General features: G+C 42.0%; 1 protein-coding gene across 1 annotated transcript in view; it reads right to left on the bottom strand.

The window, feature by feature from the left end:
• The window catches only part of Reln (reelin), a 423,857-nt gene that overhangs the window by 290,828 nt on the left and 117,092 nt on the right, over nucleotides 1–15,937 (bottom strand). Inside the window, exon 3 of the mRNA XM_055612891.1 lies at nucleotides 10,953–11,088. Within this exon, the coding sequence (XP_055468866.1) occupies nucleotides 10,953–11,088 (136 nt within the window). The remainder of the gene's footprint in view (nucleotides 1–10,952; nucleotides 11,089–15,937) is intronic.

The following is a 15,937-nucleotide window of genomic DNA, read 5'->3' as shown; positions in this document are numbered from 1 at the left end:
TATCTATCTATCTATCTATCTATCTATCTATCTATCTATCTATCTATCTATCTATCTATCACCTTGGACTGTCTTTAAAGAAGCTCTTACATCCCCAGGTCTACACAGGTTAGAAAGCCAAGCCTGACACTTAAGTCTGGGTTTAAATATCTGTAAGACATGATAACCTCAGCTCCTGACTCTTAAACCAACCTAGGCATTTCTCTTTTCTTCTGGAACCTGGTGCTGCCACTGCCACAGATCAGAAAGTGTGTTGTCTTAGCTACAATTTCTACACGATTTTCACAGGAAAATTTTTGTCATGTCAGCTTGGCCTTCCATAAGGCCAGAAGCCCTCTACAAACACAACTGTAATGTACTTGAAATTATTCACACCAACACATTTTTCTAGGCTTTTTCACTCCACACTCCAAGCATCTCCCCGGTGACTATATTGCCTTCACAGATTCCATTCTTGATTTCCCGTAGGATGGTAGTATAGGATGGTGGGCAACAGGACAAAATTTGAGTCAAATTTATTCAGGCTATCCCTTCAGGAACTGTTGTCTTGGGGAGCATGAGGAAGCTTCTGATGCCTGGCATGCACATACTCAGTGAATGAGAGATGGTGTTTTTACCGTTACTATAACTGTTCTCATCACCACCACCATCATCAAATGGCACTCTAACCCCCATTATCACTCTTGTATTCATAATGATCAGTCCTCCAGACGAGCTAATTTTAAATAATAGGCACACAAGAGTAAGTTTTCATGGGTAGGAACACGTTTCAGAAAGTACAGGGCCTAAAACATGTGGCAGGGGATCTGCAGAATGAGAGCAGGACCAGGAAAAGAGAAGGGGAGAAGGCAGCCCAAGGCAATACTCACTCGTACTTGGCCACATTTACACAGCCATGTTTAAGATCATAGAAAATGCTTCACTGACAAATGAATCTAAACCGAGCAATTAGGTAACAAGCTTTGCAGGCCAACCTGCCCTGAGGGCTGAGGTTCAAAGCTCTGGCCAGTCAAGTTCACAAGAGTGGCTTTGATCCAGTTCACCTGGTCCCCTAGTCCACTAGGATCAGGTTTTGCCACACTCCTATTGTACTTTGAAATGCATGGTTACTTTCCACAAACATCAAGGTAAAACGAGAGGAAAAGATAATCCAGCAGATTCTCTAAAGGTGTCATACACAAGGGAACTTTCTATAAGGACTAAAATGGTGTATATGTGGGCCACTTAACAACAGCAGTTACAGCCATGAGCTACATGTTGTGAGTGAGGGCTTGAAATGTAGCTGGTGGCCCCGAGAAACTACATTTTCAATTTTATTTCTCTTTAATTAATTTAATTCAAACAGTTGTACATGGCTTGTAGTTGCTGTTTTAGAAAGTGCAATTCCAAACAAATCTTGGAACACATGTATGTGTGTATATATATATATTAAAATGTAAATATTCAAGTATGTTATAGATGACAAATTAATTATTTTAATTTTTATCTGAAAGGATTAAAATTTTTATTTGCCATTTCTACCCATGATTTAATATTCTGGTATTGGAATGAAAGCAGGGATCAATAATAATACTGGTGCTTGCATACATTACCCAAGCAAGCAGACTCTGGCAAACCACTAAGTGGCTGCTGTCATGGAAAAAAAAATTATTTACCTGTTTCTTCAACAGCACTGTCATTGCTAATTCTAAATACGTTACAACTTTGGGTTGAAAATTCACCAGGGTTTCTCAAAATAGATAAATTAATTCCAAAAATAGAGAAATAACCCAAGCCTCTCTCACAATCACCACATAAGGAATTTCTGATTGTGATACATCCTGTAGTTCAGGGACTTTGGTCTTCTTCTTTCACAAACATTCCATGAGGTTCCAAGTATGTGTCCCATGCAGGCCTGACCCCACCTCAGCCACGGGGGCCAGCTCCGGCTCCAAACCCCAGGGCCTTCTAAGTGCTCTGGACTTCCTCATGAGGAAGAGTGAGGACAAAGCTTTCCACAGACTGCTTTTCCGTTTAGATTTATCAGGATAAGCTAAGAGCTGTCTGAAACCCGGTATTTCAAGAAGGCACAAATTCACTAACACGGCTATCCCCCCTGGTAGAATTCTGTGGCAACCTATCTGTCCCCTGCACTGAGAGGCACTGCTACTTCTCCGATGGTCTTGTGACTGACGCAGAGAAGGGCCTGTGGCAGCCCTGGTGGATTATCCCAATAGAATCAACGAGGTTTACCTCATAATTTTTTTTTTTTTATAAAAGAAAGAAGAAACACAAGAATGGAGAAGAAAGAAAAAACAGACAGTTGTTTTGACTTTCAAGTACTTATTAATGTAACGATTGCCGTTTCTTCAGCCCTTCTTGAAATTTGACAATATATTTCATCTCAACCCTACTCCTCTCAATTAAAAATTAAATCCCCGAGAAGCACCCTGACCTCATTTGTCACAGCGCTGATCTGTGAGAACACCTTGGTCCCTGAACTCAGACTGTCACCGAGTCCAGCCTAATTGGCTGTGTAACCCTGATGAAAAGCAGGGGCCTGCGGGAGGCGAGAACCAGCAGCCAGGGCTCCAACATTTCCCTCTGCGGATGAATAATATACTTTTTATCTTGTCATTCACAGGTACATTCCTGAGCAGCACTGAAATAATTGACTCAAATTGGAGGATGTGTTTAAAAAAAGAAAATCAGACCATGGGGGGAGAAAAAGAGAATTGTGATTTGCGGATGAAATTCCTTATTCAGAAAACAGCATATCTAGTTTTATCTCACAGTAGGGATATAGTCATTTCAAACTTACAGAAGAAGTAATTTATTTTTTTATTTTTTGCAGCAAACTGGATGCAATCTTGGGGTCCAAGTAGAATCCATATAGAGCAACTGCTGACACCTTTGTCTGCGGAACAAATGAACTCCCAGCAGACCGCTGCAAGCCTGGTCCCGTCTTAGTCCAGATATTTAAGGAACAAACCAAACATAATTGTGGGGTTTCCTTTAGAGGGATGGGGATAAATGGACAACCAGCTACGGTCTTTCTTGAGTGATCCTCCAGGCAGGCTGGAACGGCTCCATCAAAAATTAAAAGCCCCAGGAACACACTCTAGGCAGCGCTTCAGAACTCTGCCCCCGCCCAGCTGCAAGCCTGTCCGGTGTTCAGAAACTGCCAGTGTCTTCAATTTTTCAAAAGATCTTTTTGCTTCTTGTTTAGAGTTCTTAAAAAAAAATAAACAACTCCTCTAGAAGTTATTTCCTTTGGGGTATCACTGTTCAAATATGGTCCCTCCCAGGTTCCTCTTTGCTGGCTCAAGTCCACAAGCGCGCACACACGCACTCAAGATCTTAAATAGAAAATATCTCGGTTCATTTTGTTTTTAGTTTCTGTGTCAAAAAAAAGTAGGAAACACCTGCCGGTCACATGGCAAAGATTGTGATGATACATTGCAAAATCTATCTTACTGGAATGGTCTATCATTTTTTTTTTTGTAATAAAACAGAAAAGTGATAATTTTAAATGCAAAAGAAGTGGGGAAAGTCCCCTTCCATGCCATGCTGTTTTGGTCACAGAGTTACTTAAGGTTAGTTAGTTAACAGTTCTATTTCAACATCCTCATCTATAAACTGAGACAGTGATTCTGTAAAGTGGGTTCCATTATTATGAGAACTGTTGTATTAAAATATAATAACCACTTAGAAGAATAATAGGCCTATAGTAATTTTTTAAAAACTATTATTATTTCCTGATTATTAAATTATTATTTCAATAATTATTCAAAAATTATTATTTCAATAATTTCTAAGGTTAAATGGCTTGCAGCTTTCTTCTATGCCCTGTTCCCTCCCTCCTTTGCTTTCTCCCTTCATCCCTGCATCCTTCCTTCCTATCCAAACTTGCCTTGTGCCCTTTCCTCTCTTCTCCCTCTCTTGTTCTCCCTATTTACGGGAGGCTTACTTGTCACTAAAGACTATAATGCAATATAAAATTAGAGATAAGCAGCATAGACATAAGACATGAATATGAGGAAAATCCAAGACAACGCCGCTCACACATGGTTCCAACAGGTGACAAACATTAACGCTAAACCAACTGTAGCCCTGCTTGCCCATATGCCCCAGCACAGCTGGCCCTTCATCCTCAGAGAGCCTCACCTCTGGCTCCCACCTAACACAGAAGGCAGTAAATGCAGGCCACATGCTTTGCTAAGTATTTGGCTCTCCAGACAGAAGGCCATTTATCCCTTACTAAGAAGGTGCACATAATAAATTAATAGCATTGTCTCAAATTTCAGCTCAAATATATATATATACAATTATTAGGGAAGAATTTTTAAAAGTTTTAAAATGAGTAACTTGGTTTTAAGCTAAAAAGTTTTCACCATAAATTGGTTGTACTGAGGTTAAAAAAAAAATCGAGTGCACTGCTGATTGACTGTCACCCTTACAAAGACCATGAGCATGCTAATGTTAGATATTAGTCACCGAATTTCTTTAAAGCTAGCATGGCATCTGTTATAAGGCATTAAGTAACCTATTAAAATCATAAAAAAAGAAGTTGGAATTGGAACCTATGACTTTAAATATCTAAAGATGTATTTAGGACTGCCAAGACGGCTCAGTGAGGAAAGGTGCTTGCCACCAACCATAATGATATGACTTCCAACCTCAAAGCTCACCCAGAAGAAGGTAATACAACTCCTGCAAATTATTCTCTGGCCTCTACACATGGGGTGTGGCATGTGCATGCCCCCACCTCCTACAATTAAGTAAATGTAATTTTAAAATTAAAAAAATATGTAAGGAACAGGACAGGAGCCTTCCACAGAGGATTTCTGAAGACTCTACCCCCCGACCCCCACCCCGCAGGGTATCAAAGGAGATGCTGAGACTCATAGCTAAACTTTGGGCAGAGTGCCAGAAACCTTATGGAAGAAGAGGGAAATAGAAAGACCTGAAGAGGACGGGAACTCCACAAGGAGAACAACAGAGCCAAAATACTTGGGCCAAGAGGGGCCTGCAGAGACTGCGGCTCCAACCAAGGACCACACATGAAGAGGACCTAGCCGGGCTTTTCAGAGAAAGCCCATTGGCTGCTCAGCAGTGGGTTCCCTAGTAAAGGGAACAGAGGTTATCTCTGACATGGCTCTTTGATCACCTCCCCCTGGGGGGGTGCAGCCTTGCCAGGCCACAGAGGAAGATATGCAGCTAGCCTTGATGAGATCTGATAGGCTAGTGTCAGACTGAAGGGGAGGAGTCCTCCCCTATCAGGGGACTAGGGAAAGGACATAGCAGAAGAGGAAGGGTGAGTGGGACTGAGAGGAGACAAGGGAGAGGGGTGCAGCGGGGATACAGAGTGAATAAATTATCATAAATAAATAGCCTTAAACCTGTATGGGAAGGATATATAGTTGACTAATAAAAACACATTTAAAAGAAGTCAGAAGTAGGGGAAGGGAGATGGCTCAGTTGGTAAAAAGCGTACCACACAAGCTTCTGGACCTATGCTTGGTTCCCCATCAGCCGTGTAAAGCTGTAAACCTAAGGCATGGCTGTACTGGTTTGTAATCCCACTGCTGGGAAGGCAAAGACAGGCAGATCCCTGGGGCTTATCCAGTAGCCAGCCTAGGTAAGCTTCAGTGGTCAGCGAGAGACAGTGTTTCAAAATAGAATGGACAGACAATGAAAAATGACAGTGGAGTTGGCTTACTCATATATACCTCATATAACAAGTATGTGCCTGTACACACAAACACACATACACACACATACACCTTTACACACAGGTTTATGCACACATAAGAAGTCAGAAATAGACAAAAAAAAAAAAAAGAAAACAGGAGAAAAGATGATCTTTGAAAATACAGTTGTTAATTACGTTGGCTTGATCTTTACACATTATATACCTGTAATTGAACTATAACCACACCCTATCAAGAAGTATTGACACTGTAAGCCAGTTAAAAAGTGAAACGCAGAAGAACTCCACTCCTACTTTCACAAATCAAAGCTCCAATTTCCAGGCTAACTGGAAAAAAAAATACGTGGTGCATTTGACTTTGAATTCCGTAGGTTATTGTTCTGTTTTAGTTTTGTTTGGTGTTTAAAATTAACACTGCGTATTGTCTTCAATATTTAATCTTAATCTACAAATATTGCTGGAAAGTTACTAATTATGGATGCATATATCCACATACACATAGATATATAACCATTACTGCAGTAAGGAATGTAGGTAGGAAAATGCAAGACTCAGTTTCAGGAAATTTTTAACAGATAGCTTCAGTAGTCCATGTTCAGTCTCTCTCTCTCTCCTGTACTTCTCACATGTGACGGGAAAAGAGAGCGATTAGCGAGTCCTACGGAAGTTCTCTATAACTCTGGCTGTTTATCAAGCAGTCTAGAGAGTGCTGAGTGTATTCTCAGCGAAGCGTAATCTCCACTTTCATACTGACTGGATCTGGGCTCACCTGGGAGCGACATTTTGGCATGTCTTTGAGAGAGCTTCTGGAGAACTTTAACTCAGGAGGAAGGACCCGCACTGAATGTAGGCAACCCCATCCCATGGCTGGGATGAAAGAGACGGGAAAGGGAGGCAGCCAGGTGAGCACTTCTCTTCTCTGACTCCAGCACCACTGAGCTGTGAAGAGCCCCAGCCACATGATCCTGCTGCCAAGTGCTCTACCAACCCTTGCCTTCCATGACGGGTGCCTCCTCACCATGATGGCACGCTTGAGCTCTGAGCCCAAGACAACCTCTCTTCCCAAAGTGTAGTGAGAATTTTGGTGTCTTTATATTCCCAGGTGTGTCTACAAACAGGTTTTTGGTTTTAATATCAGGTGTAGGCTATGGGGCTTCCTCAGATTGTCCGCCCCTGCTGTGCTCTGGTAGAGGTGTGATTCTGCCAGCTGAACATAGTTTAATTCTGGGGACTCTAGAGAAGATGTAAAAATACCCAGCACCCCCAGAAGAGGAGGTACAGCTGCTCCTCCTGCTGCTGGTTTGTTAAGTGGTCAAGAGAAAAGAGACAAGAAGTTGGAGATATCCCAATGAGGCGAAGATTAAGCCTGCCCCCAAGGAACCCAAAGCCCCTTCAGCAGGAAGTAGTCTAAAAAGATCTCACGACCCCTCTCCCCACTAACCTTGTGTCTCTCTGACCTGGTGTTGGGGTGTTGGAAGGGACTGGGGTGGAGAAGAGTGGTAGATATAAAAGACCAGATAAAATAGCTTTAAACATATCTCTACACATAAGTAGTATTTTTAACAAGTATAGTGATAAGAAAAATATTTTTAAATCTTATTTTTAGTATTACCTTATAATAGATTCAATTAAAAACTTAAATTTGGAGATTCATTATAACTCAGGGCGGAGAACGTGGATAAGCATTATCAATGCTGTAGCTTCAAACCCCACTATGAAAAAAATGAAATAAAAAAGAAAACCTAAATTTGTTTGAAGTAGGCAGTTTTATATGGTTTCCATTACTGTATGTTTTGCCTTTTAAAAAGCAATTCTTATATTAAAGTAAGAAGCTATGTATGAAGGCTGCAAGAAACAAGTATCACTAGCGAACTAAAATACACTGTAACACTTAAGTTCATGTAGCTTGAAATCTCACAGCTGAGATGCCGTGCCAACTACTGCACACACATACAAAAAACAAACAAACAACCCCCCCCAAACAACAGCAACAAGAAAAACCTGCCCTGTCAATCAGAAACGCTTTTGAACAAGTCTTAAACATGTAGACAACTAGACTTGAGGACAAAAGCATCCTAGGGAAAGAGAAAAACCACGAAGACAGTCAGAATTTTTAGGAAGCCGTAGAGAGCCCTTCTACACTGTGCTCATCAGAATGCCAGAAAGAGGACCCCAAAAGCAAGCTGGAGAAGGGACTGCCGATCCCTGCGAAACGCCTGGCTTAGGAGGCGCATTTCAGGCCTCTCCAAATTCTCAGCAAATGATCATTGTGCCTGAGAAGATTAGCTACGCGCCCTTGTGTAGGACAAAGTGGGGAGAAGTGGGCTGGCCAGTTAGGAACCTCTGCAGTGACACTGGAGGATGCAGTGAAGAAAAGGGCTCGGGTACAAGGAAGAAGGCAATGGGACTGAGTGTCCACCAGCTCTACGGGATGACTGTGATATTCTCAGCTGGGTCGCACAGAACACAGACAGGCAGGAAGAGTGTGAGTCAGTGGGGCGGGAGGGGAACGGGGGGGGGGGGGGCGTTGGAAACCCTGACACTGAGCTGGATGGTGTTAGGGGAGGAGGGTTAGTTGTGCCTCTTGGCATACACCAGTCTCATGGCTTCTGCTCCCTGAGCATGAAGTTAGAACAGGCGCATTAAAGACATCCTCTACCTCTGCTTTGCCTATCTACTGAACAGCTGTTCCTGTCTGTGTGTGAATAGCTACATTTGAAAAATATTCAGTGAGTAACTGCTGCGTGCCAAGGACTGTTCTAGACTGTTGGAGCAGATCACTAAAGGATTAAAAAAAAAAAAAAAAAAGATTTTTGCCTTCAAGGAATTTGCATTGTAGTGGTAAAATGATAATTAAATGAACAAGAATATATGTTATAAATAAAAACAAATGCAGCGAGGGGCCTGAACAAACACCAGGTGAGAAGGCTGAGGAAAAGTGGCTGCAGGGTAGGGAAGGGCTGCAGTCAGTGCTGAGAAAGCCAGCGTGGCATCTGTCCTGCTGTGAAGAATGGTCACTCCAGCTCCAGTCTCCTCTTAGTGAGCTCATGAGGGAATCTTAGCTTCCACAGGATCCCTGCCTCTGGACCACCACCAGCCACCTACTGATGACAATGTAGTCTCCCCTTCCCGGTGAGCTACATAAATTCTTCCCTGTATTAGTTGTTCTCTCAGGTACTCTGGTTATAGCCGTGCAAAAGTAGCTAACTCGCCAAGCAGTTTTTAAACACACATTTTTGATCAGGAAGCTCAAAGCTAAATTTGTGCTCATTTTGCAAGAAGTGTGCAAAGCCCTGAAGTATTGATTATATTCACTTAACTTTACTTTCTAACATTCCCTTTCTTGTTGCTTGGACTGGACTGTTCTTTTAGTACTTTTAAATTTAATTTAAATATAATTACATCACTGCCCTCTTCCTTCCCATCCTTCCCCCTCCCTCTCAAAGTCATGGCCAGTTTTCTTTATTCTCCCTCCCTCCCTCCCTCTCTCTCTCTCTCTCTCTCTCTCTCTCACACACACACACACAAATACAACCAGTTGAGCCCATTTAGTGTTGCTTGAGTGTATATGATCTCAGAGTTGACTGCTTGGCACTGGATAACCAACTAGGGGGTTTGTGTCCGTGGGAATGACTAGTTCTCCCTCTGTCAGTCAGTCATTAGTTACCTGTAGTTTGTTGTCTATGGGTACAGCAGATTCCCCCTTTCCATTTTAGCATATCTATTCACATGATAGTTCAGATCTTATTTAGGCAGCCATATTGCTGAGGAATCACAGGTGTAGCTTCCCTGTCATTTCTAGGAAACACAATCCTACAGCAGACCTCCTATTTCTCTGGCTCTTTCAGTCTTTCTGCCCTGTCTAGAACCTATGTAAACTGTGAAGCGCAGAACACAATCAATAGTTTACTTAGCTGTGCTATCTATGAACCACAACAATGCCGGCACGGCAAGATATACCTAAAGGTGCAACAGTGCCCTCACATCTTGACTGCAACCAACAGCTGTCACATCAACTTAAAGCCCACCCAACAGGAGGGAAATCACACCTGGTTCTGTAAACCCAGTGACTCCCAGGGCCAATGAGGCCATGGGTCTAGCAGGAAACTTCATTCTAAAACTTATCCTTATATCCAGTGAGAGTGTAGTCTTCACCTCTCATTGAAATGCTTCTCTTGGAAGTAGATGGAAACCATCACATAAAACTACAACTAGTCAAATTGCAGAGCTCAACTATTGATCACGGGGTGTCCAGCCTCAACTGATGCATCTACAGCACAATTCCTGGACCGAAGGCTCAGGGGCATCACTCTTTTATCTTTGCTTCTAAATTGGCAAATAGCAACTGGGGGGACAGTTTGGTTTTGCTATATGTTTACATTACAGAATGGCTAAGGGTATTAATTAGCATACACACACATACATTTACACATACTTTCTTTTGAAAATGTGGTCTCTCTACATGACCCTGGCTATCCTGGAGCTCCCTATGTAGACCAGTCTGGCCTTAAACTCACAAGAGATAAGGCATGTACCACCAACACCTAGCCAATATATTTATCTTTAGTGATGGTATTATTTAAGACATACTGTCTTAAAGTGTGGTTTCCATTGGAAATGTCTCCTATAGGCTCTTGTGTTAAATGCATGGTCCCCAGAAGGGGGTACTATTTAGGAAGGTTGTGGAAACTTTAGCCAATGGAGGCTAGCTAAAGAAAGTAGGTTACTGGGGTCCTGACTTTGAAGGACATTCATTCATTCTCAAATTCTCACTAACCTCTACTCTCTCTCTCTTTCCCTCTCTCTCTTACCCTACTCTCTCAACAAGTTGTACAATCTTCCATGCTACCTCTTCCTGCTTCCATTTTGTTCTACCCAATCAAAGAACAGTCTCAGATTAAACTTGAAGCCATAGGAAACACATTAGCTGCAGTTTTCACACTGTTGCTATCTTCAACGAAACCTGTGCCTTTTAATAACTTCTCACGATTCTCCTCCTCCTCTACCAGTTCATTTATTTTATTGTTAGCAGCTGGGATTGAATTTATAAGCATGGAGCCTATAAATAAATATGCGAAATAAAAGTTTAACTGAAAACTGACTCCTTTAAAAACCAGTTTTGACTTCTTTTAACACCACAGTTAATGGTTTTAATTAATGTCAAAGCTACTGACACAATACATTTAAACAGTTACTCTGTAATCCCGTGAAGGGCAGCATTTGCCTCCCACATTTAGTCACAGAGACGTTAGGCCCTTACATGAAGTTCACACAGCCCGTGCCAGCTGGTGGGGCGATCCAGACGAAGCTGAGGTTGGTTGTAGGCAGGTGACTCACATGAGAGGCCACCACGCTGCACATGAACTGGTTTCCAAACTGGTGGTCAGACATGATTCCTGGAAGACAGAAAGTGAGGGACGTTACAGAGAAAACAAGACCAAGGCTTTCCTACCCACCAAGGCCTAATAATAGCTTATGAGCATCTTTACTTTAGACTAAGGTTTGTTGAGCTAACTGGTTTCCCATAAGTTATGGAATTTTCTCTTTTTCTTGATAGAAGTCAAACTCACTTACAAAACCATTACTGTGAAATGACCTATGAAAACCTTCACTGTAGAATGTGCTTTGCTTTTGTTGGCTTCTCTACTGATCACCAAATCCCATCAGGCCAGCATGTGCCAATGAGTCTCAGTTCCTTGCAGCTATCAGCAACACGGGAGAGCACGCAGCACAGTGAAGTGGGAGCTATGTTAGCAGGGAGATGCTCAAGGGGATACATATAGTATTTGAACTTAGACAGTTTCAAAGGAGATGGCGTTTACCTGGTGATGTGACCATTTTTATACTGGAAAGCCTGCAACCTACGGGACACTACCCTAGGCCTAGGGCACTCTCAGGGAAAGGTGGTTTAACTTCTAGAACAGAGCTCTCAAACGTGGAGAAAATGTTATTACTATCTTAATTTTCATGCTGGCCGTGTAAGGACAGAGTGGGACTAAGTTAGTGATTGGTATAAAAGAAGCAGCAGTTGTGTTAATAGAAAGAAGGGTGTCGGCCATTTTGTAGTGTGTACCATAAACTGGCTTTTGTCTATGACTAGGAACGTGCAGAGTGGCCATCACTCTTAGAGTGGGCTTGCCCAGTGCTGTGTTCTGTGATCTCGCTTATGTTCACTACGAGAACACTCGGGCAAATCAGCTTCTACCTGAGGTAGCTGGGTGCTGCAGTAGGAGGATGCTTTTGATTTTTTTTTTAAGTAAAATAGTTCTCTTAATTTTAACACAAATAAAAATATTAACAAAAAACTCAACAATAAACAACCTATTTATAAAATAGACAAAAATACCTGAAGAGATGCTGTACCAAAAAAAAAATACGTATGGCAAATAATGTACAAAACGTGATTCAACACCATGCATCCCTGCAAACTGCAAATCAAAACAACAACAGAGCAGCTATCTGTCAATCAGAACACACAAATCCCAAACAAGGACAACACTGCCTGCTGGTACAGGTGGTGTGTACAAAGCTGTTTCCCTCATTGCTGGTGAGGGCACAAAACTTGTCAGTCCCCTTTGGAAAACAATTTTCTTACAGAACTGAAACTATTCTTTTTTTTTAATCTTTTTTTTTATTAATTACACTTTATTCATTTTGTATCCCCCCCATAAGCCCCTCCCTCCTCCCCTCCCAATCCCACCCTCCCTCCCCTTTCTGCATGCATGCCACTCCCCAAGTCCACTGATAGGGGAGGTTCTCCTCTCCTTTCTGATCTTAGTCTATCAGTTCTCATCAAAAGTGGCTGCATTGTCATCTACTGTGGCCTGGTAAGGCTGCTCCCCCCTCAGGGGGGAGTGATCAACGAGCAGGCCAATCAGATTATGTCAGAGGCAGTCCCTCTTCCCATTACTATGTAACCCACTTGGACACTGAACTGCCATGGGCTACACCTGTGCAGGGGTTCCAGGTCATCTCCACGAATAGTCCTTGGTTGGAGTATGATTTTCTGGGAAGTTCCCTGTGTTCAAATTATCTTGTTCTATGCTCTCCTTGTGGAGTTTATCATGACACACAGCAATGGTGATCCTTGCTACTGACCTATGTGAAGTGAATACTCACATACACACGTACACACACAAACTGTACCCAAGTGTAAAGCAGCTTTGTTAACAAGTTCTATCACTCAGAAGTAACTAGAAGGTCTTTGAGGAAATGGGTGAATAAATTAACTATGACCTATCCAGGCAATAGAGCCTGATATGTCAAAATGGAAAACAATGAACAAGCTATGCAAGTATGTAAAGGAAGCTGAAATGTGTATAGTATCATGTAAAAGTGGCCACTGAAAAGGTTCTAGGATGTCTGATTCCAGCTAGACATCATGTTAAAAAGGGAGGGAGGGAACTACAGAAAGAGTTCAAGGACAAGTGCTCACCGGAGCCTGGAGAGGAAGAAAAAAAAAAGGGCAGAATACGGGGTCTGAGGGTAGAGGGGCTATCCTATACAGGGCTTCCATAAGGGACCAAGTCATTATGTATATGCTCAAGACTCATAGGATGTAACATACCCCAATAAAAGCTATGAACTCTAGGTGATAATTATGTGTCAAGTGCAGGGTCATTGGTTTTCACAAATATGCCACTGTGGGGCAGAATGTCAGTAACAGAGTGTTTTGTTTTGTTTTTTTTTTTTTAATTTTTTTCATGTGTGGAGGAAACGGCTATATGGGTACTTTTAAACTCAGTTTTTGCTGTGAATATAAACTTGTCTAGAAACAACACATATTAACTCAAAAACTAAAACACTGCCAAGAATAGAAGACTAGGAAGCTAAGTTTCAAACTTCTCTCATTTGTTGGAGTTACAGTTTTGAGCAAACGGTTTATACTCTCTCAAATTGAAAACAAAAGGAAATTCTGTGCTCCTTATATGTTAAATATCCTAAATTTGCTGTGAGACAGGAGGAAACATACGTGGTACTGCAAATCTAGCCAAGAATCCATGGTTAGGGAGTTCACAGTCCCTAGGCATAAACCTCCTCCTACTACTACTTTGGTAAATGAACATAAAAAAAAATTAGATTTCATATGTAAAATGTGAGGTGTTTAATTCTCACAACAAACAACACATATGACTGAACTCGTGATAAAATCCTGATTTCTTACTGCCTATGAGAGTAATTTTATACAATAAAAGTCTAAGTATTTCCCTCACAAAACCCCTCAGTCCTACTCACATTGTCTGTCTACACCTGTGCCATCAAAAATGGCTCTTCGAGCATAACCTGATTAAAAGTAGATAAAATAAAAAAAAATTCAGCGCTTCAGTTGCACTAATCCTATCACATATCACAGTGCTAAAGAGGCGGCTGTGGGATCTAGTGGCTGGGATGTGAGGCAGCAGAGAACGGCACACTTCCTCCAAAGGCAGAGATCCCTGCTGGATGGACGAACTTCAGCTTCTGCACTGCCAGCCTCTAAGTCTTTCCCATCCCCTTGCACATTGCACATCTCAAATATCAAGTGGTCCCCTCCACTATGTTAATGCGAACCGTGCCCTCTAATTAAGATACAGACTACAACTGTTCTCTGTCACCTTACAGATTCTACGCTGGGATGGACTAGCCTCTTGACCCCTAAGAAAACCCAGGGGGCTCCTCTGCAGGTTTCTGCTGAGCCCTTTACTTAATTCCAACATACTACAAGACATCTGGAACATTCTGCTTCTTATCCTTCACAACATCTATTCCTTAGAAAAATTAGATCTAGTAATCTATATTCTTCTAACACCTGCCACAGTGTGCACAATCAATATTTTATTTCATTTACTTGGTCATGATTTAAAATGTTTCCCAAGTCTTGAGATTTAAAAACAAATACACACTTCTATTAATTCATTTTCCCACTGACAGCTGTAACACTTCTGTGTTTTATTTTGTTGGGTGATGTTCTCCTTGCTAAGTTACTCTAGGTTTCATTGTTTCTCCCTGGTATTCCACAACAACTCCTCCCGGGTTTCTGTGCTCCATCTCTCTCCCTATTCTACCGCAAGGAATTCTCAGAAAGGTCCGTGAGACCATGTCAATCTCCTGATCACTTTCCTTTCACAGCTTCCCATCAGACTCCAGGGGAATGCAGCCCTCAGGATCTGTCCTTAAGTTGAACACAATATGGCCTCTCATTTTCCGTAAGTTGTCACTGGATCTGAGATCTAAATGCCAGTCACCACACTTCTAGGTTCTCTCTTCTTTGATAGGCTGACTCCTATGTCCTCTTCACAGGAAGGGTCAATGCAGCTTATTTTACACCAGGAGGGAAGTCATCGAGGTAGGCTTAGTGATACATCGACTATGGCGTCACCCTCAAAGACTTCCCTCTACACTCTCTGCCCCAGTCCCATGTTTGGGTAGGTGCCCTTCCTACATGTCATGGCAATCTACCTATTCTTCAACCACACCCCATGACCCTCCCCCTACATGGTCTGTGAGAGACCCCATCTTAATCTTGGTATCCAGGCAGACAGTAGAGTATCTGACCCTTCACAGCTATTCAGGAAGTGTTTTCTGTTTAAATACATGAACAACTTTAAAAAATTATAAAGACTGTAGATGGCATGACATAGGCATGCCTTTGACAAGTGAAACGGAATCAGCTCAAGGTGATCAGAATAAGTCACAATAGAGCTAAGAAACAGAAGCAACAGGCGAGTTTTGCAAGGTAAAAATTACTTTTTTTCCTCATTTCAATGTTTTTGAAGCTGCACCTTAGACAAAATTCATCAAGCCAGAGAAACCACAGGGTTAGAGGGAATGTGAGACTTCCAGGGAGATGACTGTCCCAGAGCAGACTCAAGAGCCATGGTTTTCCACTCCCCTCCTGGTCACACATGAGGCAAGGACCCAGTGCATGGAAATAACACATCTGCAAGAGTCAGTCTGGCCACAAAGTAAAGCAAAAGTCCCAGCTATAATCATGTGGGAAAGAGAAATGAATGGGACAGGCTAAGGTTTCAAACCTTTGTAATGTGATTCATGGTCAATTTCTCTTTATTCCTCAAAATTCCCCTTAGAGAATGAGTCAGTGTCTAGAGCACACATTACTTTACTGAAATTTGTAAGCTGGCTGATTTATCGCCTGTCCTAGGTGGATATGCAACAAATGATGTTCTTGTAATCCAGCTGTCTAGGACAGTAGTTCTCCAACCTGACTCTTTGGTGGTATGTGTAACCTGAGTACAGAGATACTTT

Source organism: Psammomys obesus, unplaced genomic scaffold (assembly GCF_907164565.1).
Source record: "Psammomys obesus unplaced genomic scaffold, mPsaObe1.curated_primary_1811, whole genome shotgun sequence".
In the NCBI taxonomy this organism is placed as follows: Eukaryota; Metazoa; Chordata; class Mammalia; order Rodentia; family Muridae; genus Psammomys; species Psammomys obesus.
This window is presented reverse-complemented; position numbering and strand designations above follow the sequence as displayed.